Source organism: Semicossyphus pulcher, unplaced genomic scaffold (genome assembly GCF_022749685.1).
Source record: "Semicossyphus pulcher isolate SPU_LCO1_2020_fin unplaced genomic scaffold, fSemPul1.0.p SCAF_4, whole genome shotgun sequence".
NCBI lineage: Eukaryota > Metazoa > Chordata > Actinopteri > Labriformes > Labridae > Semicossyphus > Semicossyphus pulcher.
The window spans coordinates 10,952,834-10,970,736 of record NW_027211715.1 but is presented as its reverse complement, the minus strand read 5'-3'; the positions used below and the strand labels follow the sequence as shown (position 1 = coordinate 10,970,736).

The window sequence follows — 17,903 nt, the reverse complement described above, 5'->3', positions numbered from 1 at the left end:
ATTTATTTTTTGCTTCGGTTCACAATAGTGTGAGGAGTTTTTGTAAACCAAATTCGCCTGCATCAAATTTCGTGCAAATATATTTTTGAGTTAGGCTATAGTTGAGATTTTAGTGATAAAGCTTTTATTGTGAACATGGGGCGGAAGCGTTTTCCTTGTTGCTGCTGGAGAAAAACGTTGACTTCACTATGGTCCTTGCGAGCAGCAGCGTGGGATAATTGGATGAGAGGATGTACTGGGAGAGAGGGGTGATTGAACAGCTGGATGATGGGATTTAACAGAGACATCTGATTTTACAACGGTTTACACTCGGTGCCACTGAATCAAACGTCCAGTTGGCCGTTGTTTGGCGTCCCACCTAATGTTCTATTGCTCGCTGCTTGATTCCCCTTTGTTTCCATCGGTTCTTCTACTCGGGGGATGCGACGGGCCCGCGTTGCTATGTGCACAGTGGCAACATCCATCAGCGGCTGCTCAGCTTTCAGATGTCCGAAGCTTCATCTCCAAAACGGAAAATAAATCTAAATAATAAGGAACATAAGCTACAATAAAAAGGCGTCGTGCAGGGCAGACATCACTGTCGGAGTCTCACTGATCTCTTCCAAGCCAGGTATGAAACAACAATAAAACGTAGTTTTTATCTTCATATTACCTCCGTGATCTGCTTTTCCAGACACATCTGTAACGCTGTTCTGCTGCAGGTTTTTCTACACCGGGGTCATATGTACTGATGGACATGTGCAGTACAGGGATGAGAGATAGCTATAGCTATTGTTTACTATTATTGTGTGTTGGGGGTTAAGTCTAAGGTGGCATGGCCTGCAGCACCGATGGATATTCAGCCACTTCAGATGTCATGATTACGGACTCTGTGGCAACAGAAACGGCTTTCTACAAAAAAAAGGCTGCACATGGCTTTATTATAGGCAACTCGATCTCATATCAGTCAATAGGGGTGATCATTGGGATTAATATCTACTTGCAGGGCTTCACCTAGCCATATAGGGCCCGAAAAGTAGACTTGAAAAAACGCAATGTCAAAATATAAACAGTTTAACAACACGAGATATAATTATTTACATGATATACATGAATTCATTGGCCAATACACAACTGTACAATAGACAATAGGCTAAATGACAAAACTCTACCTTTAAAACGTTTTTAATATTCAGTTATTGCTGATATTGTTGGAGAAATGTAATTTAAATCAAATAATTATGCATAGGCTATTATTGTGGTCATATAGAAGGTGGTGGACTACATTACAGTCAAAGGGGTTTCTGTTTTTTGGCCATTTGTGGCCAGAATATCTTAATATCTCTCAATATAATGGTGTCCCATATGACACAATCACTAACTATAACCTGAAAGAATAACTGTAATTAACTCACTTTTAAAGTGTAATAAAAACCCAGTTGATGGCAGTACAGTTAAGTTGCACAAGACTTTACAGTTCTACCTAATACAATGGCCACTGAGTGTATTTGATATGCAGGAATTATAAAGGATTAATATAAGTCAAAATAATGTGATAAAAGTGGCATTATTTATCTTAATTATTAATGTTATTCATGTATTAATTTATTCTGCACATACTTGAGCTTTGGCTTGGCCTTGTATAATGGATATACATTTATTGCTTTTACTAAGGGTAGCTGTGGCTCAGATCTAGAGAGGCTCCTGCAATCTTGAACACACTGAACTAAAATCCCAAAGTCATATCAATGTTTGTGAATATGTTTAGATCTGTACTATACAAAAACTATTTGTAGCCTCTGTCATCAGTGTGTCAAAGGGTAAATGTGACATGTAGTGTTAAGCGCTTTGAGGGGTTGGAAGTCTAGGAAATTGGTATGTTGGTTTACCCTTTAGGTTTTCACCTTTTTCAATTTTTACCTCTTCTTTTCTAAAAATTAAGGGATGTTATTCTGTGTAAATGTTCAATAGTACTGTCTTTCATATTCCTCATGTCATCCTTTTATAGGCTGTATCTGGCTCTCCAAGATTTACAGTTTTTTTCACCTGTAACATAGCGTTTTTAGCTTATGTCAGGTAATGGAAATAACTGAAAGTATCAAATGTCATTGTTTTGTTGAAACATTACTTATAGAGAAATGTTTCTCAGATTAAAACAAAACACTACAGCAAAACTCTAAAGCCACTGAATGTAAACAGAAAGAATATTTCCTCAAATTCGAAAACAAACACACAAAAAAGGCAGAATACCAGCAAATATAGTATGAAAGCCTGTGTATACATTGTTTCGTTTTAAAAATTGTATGCATATTTGATTGATTGATTGATGATTATTTTTCGGAGACTGTCTTCTTCCTCCTGAAACGAACAAGTCGTTTTGCCATTCAAAGATTAGACCTTAGCCACGATTGGCTGACAGTATTTGGAGTGACTGCAGATCCCCTGCCCCACTTGGGGGAGCGACCGGCCATACTGCACTGTCACTCCAAAGTTGTAGAAAACATGACAGCTCTAGGATCGGTTATTCGGCCTTATATGTACGAGCCAGAGTATATTGGAATATATTGCGGTATTGGAATGGTAAGTTTAAGACTTGACAAAGACTTGACTACAAGATAGTGCAAGAAGGCAGCCTGAGGTGAATGATGATTGGTCGAGTGAAAGCAAGGTTCTACATAGAAACCTGCAGCTTTTCTGAATGTCCCATTTCAGTGGCCTGTTCTTTTTGTAAAGTGTATTGAGATAATTTGGTAAAAAAATTTGGTTAAAAAAAATTATTGATTAATTGATAGATTGATGATCATACAATGGTATCAAATATGTTGAAAGTATGTGCTTGAAGTCATCTATCATCTATTTTATTTTAAAAACATAATTAACATAATTATCTATCTATCTATTAATCTATCTATTAATTATCTTATCTTTCCTCTGTTGCAGTTGTTGTACCTGTTTACTATCTTACATGTTTTTGACTGGGAATCTGTCATTTCTTTCCTCTTTGTCTGTTTGACATAACAAGACAGGAAGGCAAACTTTGATTTGGACACTTTTTCAATAATCTTTCTTTCAATTAATTTCTTTAGTGATTTCTTGTTGCTTATGTTTCTCATACAGGATTTTAACCAGCAAAACACAAATACAAGCTGACATCATAGTGACAATAAACAACACAATATGGATAACAATGTTTATGTTATTTAAATTTTGGTGATACGTATTTATTTTTATGTACAAAGGCAAATAATTTAAATACTTTGTCACCAGTGAATTAAAAGGAATAGGGCACAAGTTGAGTTCCACCAACCCTACACGGTGATACTGAGCAGCTCTCTGTGTTATGTCCAAGTAAAAACATGAGTGGTCAAAGAACTCATTCAAACTATTAATGTACTACCAATACTATTCTTTTTTTAGGAGGAAAATTCCCCTGTAAGCTGATACACAAATACTTGTTTTTATGATTATGTGCACATTCTTTATTTTTTGATGAACTGCTTTGCTTATTTGACATGACTCAGTTAAAAAGCTGAGATTGGTTTGTTAATACAAATTATTGATATGATGGTTGACTGTTTTTTTCTCATCCTCAGTCTTGTTTGTTGGTGTGATGGCTTTGTTGTTCGTGCTTCTTCTCTCTGTGATCCTCCTGTCCCTCCAAACTCCTGCTCAAGCATCTCCTTCCTGCCCTGTGAGCTGTCGTTGCTACAGTCTTACTGTGGAGTGTGGCTCCACCGGCCTGAAGGATATCCCCAAACACGTTCCTCCATCCACACAAGTAGGTTCAAAGTAATCAAAGTAAAGTTATGAAGACATTCACTTAAAGAAATAAAGGTATAACATCAATCTTGATGATACCAGAATAAAAGAAATAACAGTTCACCATTTTTTTTGCTTTGCAACATTCACCAACAGTTACCAAAGCTTGACCTTCGTCTCTTTCTAACTTGTTTTCTCTCTGTCTAGACTGTCTTCCTCCAGGACAACGTGATTGGCCAGATCCGTCGCCAGGACCTCTCTCTGCTGAGACGCCTGGACTACTTGTACCTGCAGGTAATGAATAAACATCATTGCATTCTTCTTTCTTGACAAAATACTACAGCAGGAAGTTGGAGATTCAGCTACATTAGTTGCAGCTAACCTATGAAACAAGGTTTAAGGTCGAGATGAAAATCACTGAAATCTCGAAAATAGTGAGTTTTTAATAGACACAAAAGAAAGATGAGTCCCTCTCCTCTCCATATTTCACCGTGGAAGAAAAGTAAATTTTGCCAGGATGGACCATGGTCAGATGATGGTGCCAGCTAGAAAAAGTCAAAACAGAAGATATCGCATCAAAGCTGCAATGGCAATATTTTTAATTCTGTGTTGTAATGTCATGCAAAACCAGTAAGCTGCAGTTTCTGTGCAATAACCAGCAGCAAAGATTGTAGTTTGGTAACCCTTTTGTGTTCCTCCCCCTCCAGAACAACACCATCTCAGCAGTGGAGCCTGGCTCCTTTCAGAACCAGGCTCAGTTGTTGGAGCTGGCTCTGAACGGGAACCGGATCCACCTGGTGACCGCTGACATGTTTCAGGGACTTGAACATCTTCGCATTCTTTACCTAGCGGGAAATGACATCACACGCCTGCTAGACTACACCTTCCGTGGCTTACAGGTAAGGCATGTTAGAATATGAACACATGTATATGATGCCCATTACATTTTGAATTTTCAGATTTTACCCATAAACTCACTTCAAAGTTATGCAAGATGCATTTCCTCCCTGTCTCTACAGCGTCTGCAGGAGCTCCATTTGCAGCACAATAGTATAGAGATGTTGGCAGACCAGGCTATGGTTGGTTTGACCTCTCTTGCTTTGCTGGACCTGAGCAGGAATAATCTTCACACTATTGGCCCAGCAACCCTGCGACCTCTGGTCAGCCTGCAGGTGCTACGCATAACAGGTGAGTCCGTATTACTGACTTTTCAGTCTTTAAAGGCATTGTAGACATTATCCTATGGAAAACTTACAGACAATGAGGGTGATGTTTGTTATTTAACTTGTCTGTGCCCCGGACCCCGGCCGGCATATTCAACTCATTTCCTTCCACTGTGCCCTTGAACACGCAGAAAAAAATGCAGATACATGTCGAATCACTGATGTTAAAGTCACTGAAGCAATCCCACTGCCCAAAAGAAACGAAAATGAAAAGAGGCATGCTGAGTACATTTACGCACGAGGCACGGCATTAATGATTTAAGTCTCCAGATGGACAGGATCTTATGTTTATTAAAGTTCTGTGTGCTGACCATCAAAGAAAGGTAGGCTATAAATGTTTATTTACTTATGTTGCTGCTGGATCATATGGCTGTATTGTCTCCTGCGTGCGTAATTGGCGCTGGACAGTGTTTTAATATCTGTAGGCACAATTGTCAATGCCAGACGGTAGTTATGTTTGAGTATGGTGATAAATTTGACTCCTAGTTGCGTGTGTGTGTGAGTCTCGGTTTCTGCTGTATTATAGAGAGCATGCGTCTGAATGAGCGCACAGTATGGAGAGCTTTTTGTCAATCTCGGTAGTTTTTGTCCACGTCTCTCTGTTCCTTCACAGCAGATCGGTAACAAACTTAAAGCAGCACCCGTTTCACCGCCACATCATTTCAAAACCAACACGCCTAATGCCGCTAACGGCAGTGCAAGATCACTTGCTATTTCCACAACGTGGGTGCTGGGCGTGAAAATGCTGACTGCGCCAGGTGGAAGATAGCAATGACACTTGCGCTGTGCGCCTTGGCGCTTTGCGCCGGATGGATGATAGGGCCCTTTATGTCCAAAAGAAGCACAATTGTTTTAAGGGTTTAAGCATTGTGTTTGTGAGAGCCAGGCAGAGACTTCTTGACTGAACGCTGCTATCTATTTTTTAAATTGATTTTATTGAAAATTTTATGTCATATTCTTCTGTTGTTTTCCATTATGTAGTAATTATGCTTATCTCTATCTTTCTATGCTTTCCTTTAATACAGTCAGTGCAGTTTTTTTTTTCTTGAGGCCAGAAGAAAATCATTCGTAGCCATCCATTCAAATACATCAACAGTATTTTCCATACATGACACATACAGTATTGTGCAAAAGTTTAAGGCAGGTATGAAACACAGTTCGCCCAAGGACTGGAGAGCAGTACAATAACGAGTGTCTGCAGGCAACAGTAAAGCATGGTGAAGGTTCCCTGCAAGTTTGGGGCTGCATTTCTGCAAATGGAGTTGGAGATTTGGTCAGGAGTAATGGTGTTCTCAATGCTGAGAAATATAGGCAGATATTATCCATAATGCAATACCATCAGGGAGGTGTATGATTGGCCCCAAATTTATTCTGCAGCAGGACAACGACCCCAAACATACAGCCAATGTCATTAAGAACTATCTTCAGTGTAAAGAAGAACCAGAAGTCCTGGAAGTGATGGTATGGTCCCCACAGAGACCTGATCTCAACATCATCAAGTCTGTCTGGGATTACATGAAGAGACAGAAGGATTTGAGGAAGCCTATATCCACAGAAGATCTGTGGTTAGTTCTCCAAGATGTTTTGGAACAACCTACCAGCCGAGTTGCTTGCAGCTGCTGTTTTGAAGGCAAAGGGTGGTCACACCAAATATTGATTTGATTTAGATTTCTCTTCTGTTCATTCACTGCATTTTGTTAATTGATGAAAATAAACTATTAACACTTCCATTTTTGAAAGCATTCTGAGTTTACAGCATTTTTTCACACCTGCCTAAAACTTATGCACAGTACTGTATATTTCTTATTTTCTCATCACAAAACATCCCCTCAGTACACTGATATGTCTTCCTCCTACCACCATGGATCAAATGTTTTATAATATCTAACCTCCTGTCCTCTGCTCTAGACAACCCGTGGCGCTGTGACTGTGCTCTCCACTGGTTGCGAAGCTGGATTGATGAGGAGGGCCAGAGGCTTCTCAGCTCAGCAGAACGTCGGCTAGTCTGCACCGAGCCACCGCGTCTCTCCCACCTCAGCCTGGTGGAGGTCCCCCTGAACAGCCTGGTTTGTATCCCCCCACTAGTGCAGCTGGAGCCCAGGAGACTAGCGGTCCGGCTGGGAGAGAGCCTCAGAGTGTCCTGCCATGCCTCCGGTTACCCTCGGCCACAGGTAGGAATATTAGCATGTTGTCACTCTGAAGATTATCCAACCATTGTTTTTCAGAATGTGATGGGTGTGAAAAAAAATCTGATGTCGGTAAAAGAGAAAAAAGGTAATTCTGAGTTTACTGTCAGCAGAAAAAATTGCAATGAGCAACTAAATCTCCCAATGTTTTTCAGTTTGGTCTGTTAATTTTGTGACTTTGACAGCCAAATTATAGTTGAATTTAGCGTAATAGGATAAATTTAGATATCTACATATTAAATAAAAAACAAATATCCAAACAATTGATGCCTTTTGTTGCACTATTTTTTTGCATCAATTTTTGGGATTAATCTTATTTTCATTTTAAATGCTGCTACCTGGTTATATTGACAGTAAATTTTATTTTTACACTGATGACAATCAGGTTTTGAATCAAGTCCAAACCTTTCTCTGATCTCTGATCATCAGATCAGATCATCAGCGAAAATATTGGTTATTTCTTTATCCTCAATTTTGGTGCCTGTGATAGGGTCAGATTTTCTGCGAAAAAAACAAATCCATTTACGGGACTCCAGAAGGGGCTTTGTTTGCTCTGACGGCAAAGTTTCACAGTGAGAAGTTAGTTAGTAAGCAGCAGGAGGAGGCTATTTTCTTTGAAGAACTTCATTTTTACGTTATATTTTGTAGTCATGGCTGATACTGATCAGGGTTAGCTAAAAGAAAACGAAAGGAAAGCTAATAGGGAGAGTGATAGAGCACGGGCGAAAACACGGGTCAACCTCGGTCAGATGGAGAGAATTCAGGGAGTTGAAAGGATTCAAAACCGATCCTGAATTGGCCCTCTTCCTACTAGACAGGTATGTAATCCATTATGTCTATTTTACATTGCAATATGTTTTTTTATTTCACTGTAAAACATTGTTGGTAGCTAAAACGTAACTAAAGTTAGCTAGCTTTACCTAACTTTATTAGCGGCATTTATCAGGCATAGAAAACACAGACAAGCTTTCTGTGTTAGTACGCACGACGAGCCACACACTCCGGGCATTCCGATGTAGTTTGTATAAAACTTGAGTCTTTATTACTGAAAAGAAAACCGAGGTTACGTTCGCTCTGCTAGGTTAGTCTGCAGTTGGTAGGTAATGCGTAACTGCTACAGTTAGTGTACTGTGTTTTTTTTTTTATCTAGCAAGAATCCCATAATTTTACCTCAAACAGAAAAGGGGTCGGGGGTTATTATTTAAAGAAATTATTATGGACTCAAATGTCCTATTTTTTGCTGCATCAAAGAAATTATTGTTGTCTACCTGTTATCTTTACAGGAGTTATCCAGTATACTGTAGTATTTTGTATTCTCTCAGGATCTTCTTGTATAATGCTGTACACGTTGTCATACTGTTTTTCAGCGACACAAAAGGACCTGTGGCGTCAACACCCAGCAAGCATGCTGCCTCTGTTGGGCCTATTATGTTATCCAACACTGGAACAGACTCCTACCAGGAAAGGTATATTATTTTTCAGAAAGGAAATTGAAATGTACAACTTTCCATGATCATTCTCGTTCATGTTATTATGTTTCAATCAGGGCTGTTAAAGTTAAGGCGTTAACGCACATTCCCTTTAATGCCACTAATTATTTCAACGCTCGATCAACGCATGCACGTTCTATTATTATGACCCTCCGCCCGCCCCGTAGTTGCAGAAATCACGAATCGATGCAGCCGCAATGTTGTGAATAGCGTGCAGGAACAAACCTCTGTGAGCAGAAATTGATCTTTTAAATGACAAGTTCAGCCTCAAAACTCTGCTAGATGGTTCTCTGGACAAGACTAAGGTTATTTGTATTTACTGTCGATGTGATTTGAGTTACCACCGGCAGTGTTTCCGCTACAGACATTTTGCCGCGGCGCCTGCTTCAAGATATCTGTTCAATTAAACGACTACGCTCCAAATGAACGGTCGTCCGCCCGCTCTCCTTGTTGAGGAAGAGCACTTAAACAGTGACAGGAGTCTCAGGACATCAGGACGCTCTCTGTCCGCACACAATCATGCAGTTCTGTAACGCAATATAAACATTCCTACTGTTTATCTCCGTATGTCCCTATTGTAAATGCATTGATTGTCGCTGTTTATAAAGCTTATAAAAGGTGCAAATGTCATTCGGCAACGATCTATCGTTTTGATCGCTACGTCATTAATAACGTCCCTCGTGCACACGCGGCTCACGTACTGTGAGAACTGAATTGCGATAGAAAATATTTAACTTTTGTGACTTAATTAAACAGACTGCTGATGAAGACAGTCAACAAAGCAGACAGAGAGACGGACAGAAAGAGGGGGCGGGGCCAGAAGCTATGCAGAGAGCAGAGGTGCAGGTGTGTTGGTAGGACTGAAGCAACGCAAAGTGACTAGAGTAAAGTAGTTTGTGAATTAAAACGTGAATTAAGTTGAAGAATAGAGTATAATTAAACTGTGGAAGTAAGAAATAAGCATCTAGAAAGAGGGTAATCCAGACTGAGTAAGTCTACACGTGATGTGCTTCTCACAGAAATCACTGATATAGGCGATGATTGCCATATTATGCTTTCAACATATTTTTTGAGCGTGCAGTACCTTTGAGGTTATTCTGTAGAATATTCTGGACAGTATTTGTCATTGTTTGTAATGTTACAGTAATAATAAACATACATTTGCTTAAAGAAAGCACAATTGTCCATTCCCATGTTGATAAGAGTATTAAAAACGTTAAAAAATATCTCTCTAAGGTACATTTACAACAGGTAAAAAGTGTGCGATTAATTTGCGATGAATTGCGAGTTAACTATGGACAACCATACAATTAATCGTGATTGAATAATACAATCGATTGACAGCCCTAGTTGCAATATTGGATTTATTATAGCAGTTAGCAATCACTCTCCCATAGTCCTCCACATGGTCTTTGACATGTTCTTACTAGTAATTGTGCATGAGAGTGTGCTTGACAGCCCCGCCACCTCAATATCTCACACACATAAACCTTTTATACACATGAAGAAAAATTATTGGTTAACTATCTTGACTTTTTTTTTCTTTCATGGAATAACTTATTGTATTACCTCTTTTGGTTGTAAGGATTTGATTTACATTTGTCGCCCCAATAGGAATATAGATTTTGCTCTTGAGGATGTCCAGAAGCTTGATGATGACTCCAAGGTCTACAAGAAAGGTAGTGATATACATTGTGTTGGCTCGTGTGCTCTAATTTTATTGTTCAACCTCTTTCTGTGACAGCGATTAGATTATGATTTTAACATGATGTCCATAAGCATACATGAGGATTCACAGGACTTTGATGAGGATCAGGCCAACAATCTGATAAATAGCACGTAAACCCTGCTGAAACTAATATTTTTTCCTGTCTTATCAGCATTGTCATACCTTATTTTTCATTATTTGTTTCATCCTGTTTTTTTACATGTGATATGACTGAGAATAGAACGCTTCAACTCTGCAGTTGATAGGTGCAAGAACAGGAACAAGAGATACTCCAATAAGACAACCAAAACATGGAGCGTCTACACAGTGAAGCCACCAAAAGATTATAGCAACATCCCTCAACTGTAGAGAGTTATCCATGGAAGACGGTTAAGGTCTTGGAAGGGACTTCCAAGAACAAGAATGATGAGGCTAGATGACCTGAGGAGACTTGGACTGTGATATCACCACCACCAACAGCAGAGATAGTACAAGCACACATGCAATGAGGAGAGGTCTGTACACACAAACACACATGCATATTTATTCAATATCATTTACTTACTCAATTCACGACAACTAAGATAAAGCTATATATTTCATAACTGAGTGTTTTTATTATCATAGACTGAATACACCTATTCTAAACTATGATTTTAAGGTCAACAAAGACACATTTGGTCATCTCAACATCTTTGTCTTTGCTAAGCTAACCAAAGACAATATCTTGTCTTTCTCTCTTACAGAACTTGCCGTTTTGACACTTTAGACAATGTATGATGTCTCTGATGTGAAGAATTGTAAATATTTATCTTCACTTTGCTCAAAATAAAAATAATAAATATGCATAAAACAATTTGCCTTTTCAATTAAACAAATGTAAGCTATTTGACTTTGTTAAGGTGCAATTATCAGCAAGTACTAATAAATGGAGAAATAAAAAGACAGAATTTGAATAAGCCCACCAGCATGAACCATAGACTGTATAAATAATGGACGTAGTCTCAGTGATGTCACCCATTGGTTTCTGAAGTGTTTTGAAGCCCGAATTGCAACGGCGCTGGCGGTTGCCATATTGGAAATGCCAGAGCCGGCTAATCCAGAGGCAGGCAAAGAGGCGGTGCGCTACAGAGAATGACAAAGGTGGCATGAGGACGGAGCTTCGTCAGCTGCGTGTAAAAAGGGCTTGTGTTGACGTCTAGCAGACAGCCAGCAGGATCCACCTGTCAATCAACCCCTATGATTTAAGGCTTAAATATAATTAAAACAGGTGTGTCCCTGATTCTCCATACAGTACAGCTGGGGATCACCACTCTATTGCCTTCACCTAAGCAAGAGATTTGCCAACTAATTCTGTCGTGCCTTTTTTTATCTGTCAAGAAGAACGTCTTCCACGATTGATTAACTTGCTGGACACTCAACCCTCGTGTTCCGTCTCTCCCATACCTGGTGCAGTGTCTCCAACATGCTCATCAGAAACACACACACATGTCTGTTCCTCCTGTAAATGCACTGATTGAGGTGTGACGTTATCTGTTAAATTCCGACCCTATTATTGGACCTTGATCGTTTCAACACACAACATCTTTAATGACGCGCCTCCTCATGATGAATATAAACGAACAGATGGATGGGCGTGAGAAACAGAAAGAGCTGCTGTGTGCAGTTACAGCAGGTGAAGGTGTGTGGGGAGACATAACCGAAGAGAAGCAAGGTGAGCAGATTAAAGCAGCATATGCTGGAAAAGAAGGAAGCACAGTTATAATGGAATTACGATATAACTTTCTTTAAATAGGATAATGTGTTTGCTGCAATACCCCCCGGCTCCCCCTTGTGAATGTTCCTGAGTATTTCCTGCTACGTTCATCGGCTGACCCCGATCACTATACTAGAATCAGGAATACCCTGGGGAAATTCTTAACCTGACCTTCTCCAGGACCCGACCTTTCTGGTCAGAGGTTAATGATGATTATTTGTCCTGAAAATATAAATCAGTCAGTCATTAATTAGAAATTGTCTTGCATGAACACAAAAATTAATTTTCTTATATTCAGGAATAGAAGAAGAAAGTTAATAACCTTCATTTCAGATGTTCGTGCCCCCTAGAGTTGGTTAATTCTTTCACGGTCTTCCAGGCTGTTGTCACTTTTCCTCACTCTGCCTTAGCCCCTTCCTCTACTGCCTAGACCTCACCACCACTCTCCCTCTACAGTGGGCAGAGGATGGATGGGGAGAGGCCCAGGTTCAGAAGAACTGGAACTGGAGTGAGTTGTTCCCTCTGTTTCAATGCTGAGGTCATGTATGGAGATGGTCTGTGAAATTATACAGATAATTGTTAGCTAATTGAGTTTGTAAGGTTGAATTGATTAAATGAAGAAATAAAGAGCCTATGGGTGTAAGTTTGCAGTTGAATACGTAATGCAAATGGCTCTATACATGGAGAAGGTCCATGGAGGTATAGGTCACTGGTTCACAGAATGGCTATTACAGTATAATAAACATTGGTGTAATAAATATTCACGCTGACCGTTGAAATAGCTATACACATATATACAAACATATTATACTAGACAATAAAGATATAATACTATGAATATATTGCTATTAAGATAAGGTCTATTGCCGCCATTATTTCCGTATTACTATAGTATAATATTGCCACAGTGATAATATGGTATGAGCCACACGCTTCCTGTCTAAGCATTGGTTGAGACAGAAAAACACTCTGCAACAGGACTTTGCTAAGTAAAAGAGCAAAATGGCTATGTTTATGCAGGAGTGTGACTAAGCTTCACTGCTCTTTGATGACGAAAGAGTTAAACCGTGAGCATATTTACATTATTCTGACTTTTCTTTTTCTGTTTATTGATTTTGAAAAATGGTATAGAAATACATCAAAACAACAAACACCTCTCTTTTTGACATAGTGAATCTAATTTTCTCTAGATGTAACACATTTCCCAATTTCTTTAGCCACATATCAAATGTTGGGGTCTTCTCAGATTTCCAGAATTGCAGCAGCAGAGAGATGGCCTGAGCTACATACCTATCTGAGGGGCAGGGGGAAACTCCTTATTAAAGGCCTTGGAAAAAAAATCAAATAGATGACTCCAAAAAGTTTGCAGCTTTGACATTGTAAGAACAGGTGAGATAGAGTTCCTTGATTGTTTGAACATTTCACACAGAGGGCTAAAGTATCTCTGAAAATCTTTTGTAATCAAGTGGGAGAGAAGTGCAATCTATGCACAACTTTGAACTGTATCAAAGCATGCCTAGCATGTATTGAACTGCTGTGAATATTTTTAATACAGTTTTTCCACACTTTGTCTGTAATATCCGTACCCAATTCTTTCTGCCATCCTTCTCTAAATGAATTTGATGATGGACTATTTAAATTTTGTAGAATGTTGTAGAAACGAGACACAGCACCTTTAGTATATGGTTTGATAGTCAAGAGACTATCTAAAGCATGATGAGGTTTCTGCTCGTATAGTGAGACATGTGATTCGGACATTTTTTAGGACACCAGCTCACACCTTATGACACCGGCGCTGTGATGGTAACATTAAACTGGTACACCTTGTCAACTTATGTAGCCAACAGTAGGATACTAAATCAAAGTTTACAAAGTTGATGTCATGTTAGTTAATATTTTTACGTAGTCACAAAAAAATACATTACCTCATCGCTCTGCATTCTGCAAAAAGTAGAGTTTTAGAAATAAAAGTAGTATTAAAAAGATGTGCCTATGGAAAGGCTACAAGCTGCACCCAGTTAGTGATGCGTTTTCCATCACCCAGCAGTGGTTGGTCTACGGAGCTAAATGGCTGCTTTTCCAGTCTCTGCATTGCGAGTAAACAGTAATCTACTATAGCTGAACAAACAAAGAAAAGGTTGATGACTACAGATACAACTTCAATTAAAGCCACAAGCGGCGATGAACGGGCCCTCGAACCTCTGTGCACGTTGGGTATGGTTGCGGCTGCGGGGTGTGCTGCAGCCACGGGGTGAGCTGTGGCTGAAACTGGTGAAACTTTCATCGTATGTGAAATTTGAAGCTGATTGAACATTGTATATGAGAGATACTACTGGGTCTTACCAGCAGGAGGCGCTATGAGTATGAGAGAAAATTAATATTTTGATCTGTTCTGGCCAGGACTGGCACCATACATTTGAAATTTGGAGGAGATTCGACAATGTATATGAGACCTACTACTGCCTCTTTCCACTAGGTTGTGCTATGACTATGAGTGATATTTATATGCAGATCTGTTCAGGGCAGCACCATCATCTAACCTGTCAAATCTGGAGCAGATTGAACAATGTATATGAGAGTGGATACAGGCTTTCACCAGTGGGTGGCACTATTGCTAAGGCAAAGACATTTGTATGTAGATGTGTTCAGGGCAGGACTCTTACTAAGCACATGAAATATGATGCAGATATGATGAAGTACAGCCGAGTTATAACAGCATAAATGTTATGGCTGTGTGAGTAACAATAGCCATAGATTTTAGAATCTAGACTAGGCTTTTCTTGGTCTATGGCGCAGTTGCTTTCTGCGTCCTCAAGATGGCAAAGCGCCACCCATTTTGCCTGAACACACCTTATTTTAAGATCAACACTCCCATAGGCGCAAACATGGGTGCAAGATCACAACTGCGTCATGTGGAAAATAGCAATGACACTTGCGTTGCGCACTGTGGCATTTTGCGGCAGGTATGCGATAAGGCCCATCATCCCTCACATCCCTTTACTGGTAATACAGCCTAGCCTAAGCAGAGGTTTTTAAAGAAATCAGTGGTGATCGGGCCTTTCTAAATTTAGAAATTTAGTTGGTTTCTTTCATCTTTCAGACATCATTTTATGCTCCCGTTTCTTTCCATACCGTGATCATTTTTATCTTTTGCGAAAACAACTTCTTATCCTTATCTCAGGATAAAAATCATCACCTTACAGAACTTCAGCGGCTCGGTAGGCATCTCTTCATGTCATCAAGAACAAATCTGCCTGACTGAGGTGTGCCTGTAGAGCTTAAGCTATGTCATATGAAATTGTTCATGTTTTCAAGGCTGAAATTTTAATGCTTGAGTTCACAAATATTCAGTGTGGTTGGCTTCATTTTCTTCTTATGGCCAAAGACCAGTGATATACACTATATATAACAGGAACCGTTACCATGTTACAAAATTGCCCCGTACAAGTTTTTCTCCACAGGGACACAACCGCACCACTGAGCATCTTACGATTTATTCAAACAGTGAAATGGTCAAAGTATGATATAAACAGGGCGCAACTTGGATGCTCTAATTAAGTGCTAAAATCATGGGTGTTTTTTTTTCAAATTTAGAAAAACCTTGCTAAATTAAAACAAATATAAGATGAACTTTTGGTAAATAGTGGGCACAACAAACATATCTCTCTCTTTAAACAATTTCACACACGGGTCTTCTCATGTGAGACAATTAAATCTGTGTTTCAGGATTACAATCCCAAATTGTTTGTATTGGTAAAAGGTTGCATACGTTGTAGCATGGTCAGTAGGCCAAGACTTTACTGACATCTAGTGAAACACAGTAAAAACTATGTATATGAAAAAAAGAGAGGGAAAAAGATTTTTTGTTTTTATCTTTGATGAATAATGAGAGCCCAATAGATATCTGGGTGCAGGATTTGATAGGATCCTGAATACTGAAAATGAAAGGACTTGGGTTGGTAGCATCCCAACTTTTGATTGATCATTATTGACTTCCAATGAAAATATGTTTCACACATTAAACACATAAAATAACAAGGTGTTCATGTGAAAAACTATTTTTTTAACACTGAAAAAGGACTGTCAATTTCGCATGCACATCAATATGCATTTCTGATGCATAGTACTCTCTCTCTATATATATATGGGTTCAGTTCTTAGTGATGATCTGATTTTAATTTCAGTGAGCCTTAAGCTTTGAAAACGACATTAACTTGCCAAGACATTAGCTGTTGCTATTGTTGTTGCCTACTTTATAAAACCTAAACTAAAGTGAGGGCTTAATGGACAGATAGTTCACCAACATCAGAAAAAGAAAGTTGTGCGTTCTGATGTTCCGCACGCAAGTATAGGCTAGTCGTCAGTGGAAATCACTTTCAGAATGTTGCGGTTTTTGGGAAAAGGCGCACATTGGTCCGACTTTCCACGACTCCACCAAACCCGACTGGACATGTCAAACTCGAATAACTCCATCTGACAAACACAAACAAGTACAGACTGTCGGCACACACTGACCCAACAGTTGTTGTTGGTTGGAGTTGATCAGCATTTGTCTAGGCAGTGTGCAGCTACCTTTACATGAATCTGATTTTGTTATTTTTAATGTCATAATTTAAAGATCACTGATCACAAAACACCGAATTTGTCTGCAGGTGACCTGGAGGAAGGCGTCTCAGGGCAAAGTGGTGCTTTCTCCCAGAGGCCTGGTTCAGGAGCTGGGTCCTGGAGGAGCTGGAGGGAGCAGAGCAGAGGAGCCCTCAGAGGAAGGCAGAGTCAGTCTTCAGAAGACTGAAGGCGAGCGCTTTGATCCTGACACAGGCAGTGGAATGCTGTTTCTCAGTAATGTGACTGTGGCTCATGCAGGTTTCTATGAATGTGAAGCCTGGAATGCAGGGGGCGTGGCCAGGGTGACCTTTCAGCTTGCCATCAACTCATCCACTTCCTCCTCCTACTCCATCTGGGCCTCGTGGTCTCAGGTATCCTCGGCATACTCCCCTGCCTGGCCCCGGTTAAGGAGCCATGGTGCTCCTATGGGCTCAGATGTGAGCCGGGAGCCACTGTACGCTCTGGGCAGCATGGCCTTCAGCGCACTGGGAGCTGCTACTCAGACTGCCATTGCTGTGGGCATCTCTCTGCTGGCCCTGACCGCTCTGCTGCTGGTTGCCATGATCTACAGCCGACATCACCAACGAGAGAAGGAAGCTGATGGAGCTGAGAAGGTTTGTGTATGTTTATTTTTTTAACAATAAATACCCATTTTATAGCAAATAAATTAATGTTTACAATTAATGACAGATGACAACAGATACAAAATGTGTATTGAAAAGCAAAGCAAGCAACAAGGGAGAAAGAAAAGTAAATACAATAAAATCCTCAACAGATTCCCCAAATCTACTTCCTGCCACCAGTGGGGGTAGAAAGTAGCTCAGGAGAGATGCTGGGAAAATAGTATGTGTTTAAGGCATAAGTTGCAGTTACAAAATAAAATTTAAAAAATGAATTAGTTAATACAATAACTATAACTAAAATTCTATTTACAATTAAAGGTGCTATATGTAACTTTCAGAAAATCCTCATTCCTAGTGACACGGTTGGTCATTTAGGGAACTGCAGTTAACCTTCTTGTACGCATGAACGAGCATCCAGGGTTTTTGCCAAAGTCACACAAACCTGAGCCTGCTCAATCTCAGAACACACCGGCTCTGTTTACATTTTTTACTGACGAGCTGTGTTCATTGTCCGGTATCATGTTGACCAGCATCATGTTGTCCAGAATCAATACTGTTTGTCATAATACCTCAG

The 17,903-nt window shown here is 39.7% G+C and overlaps 1 protein-coding gene across 1 annotated transcript in view; it reads left to right on the top strand.

Annotated features, from left to right (window-relative positions):
• Nucleotides 1–464: 464 nt before the first annotated feature.
• The window catches only part of LOC138607895 (leucine-rich repeat-containing protein 24-like), a 29,988-nt gene continuing 12,549 nt past the window's right edge, over nucleotides 465–17,903 (top strand). The window contains exons 1-7 of the mRNA XM_069680553.1: nucleotides 465–610; nucleotides 3,573–3,757; nucleotides 3,946–4,032; nucleotides 4,446–4,637; nucleotides 4,758–4,926; nucleotides 6,870–7,132; nucleotides 16,754–17,320. Of these exons, the coding sequence (XP_069536654.1) occupies nucleotides 3,590–3,757; nucleotides 3,946–4,032; nucleotides 4,446–4,637; nucleotides 4,758–4,926; nucleotides 6,870–7,132; nucleotides 16,754–17,320 (1,446 nt within the window). The 5' untranslated portion in view covers nucleotides 465–610; nucleotides 3,573–3,589. The remainder of the gene's footprint in view (nucleotides 611–3,572; nucleotides 3,758–3,945; nucleotides 4,033–4,445; nucleotides 4,638–4,757; nucleotides 4,927–6,869; nucleotides 7,133–16,753; nucleotides 17,321–17,903) is intronic.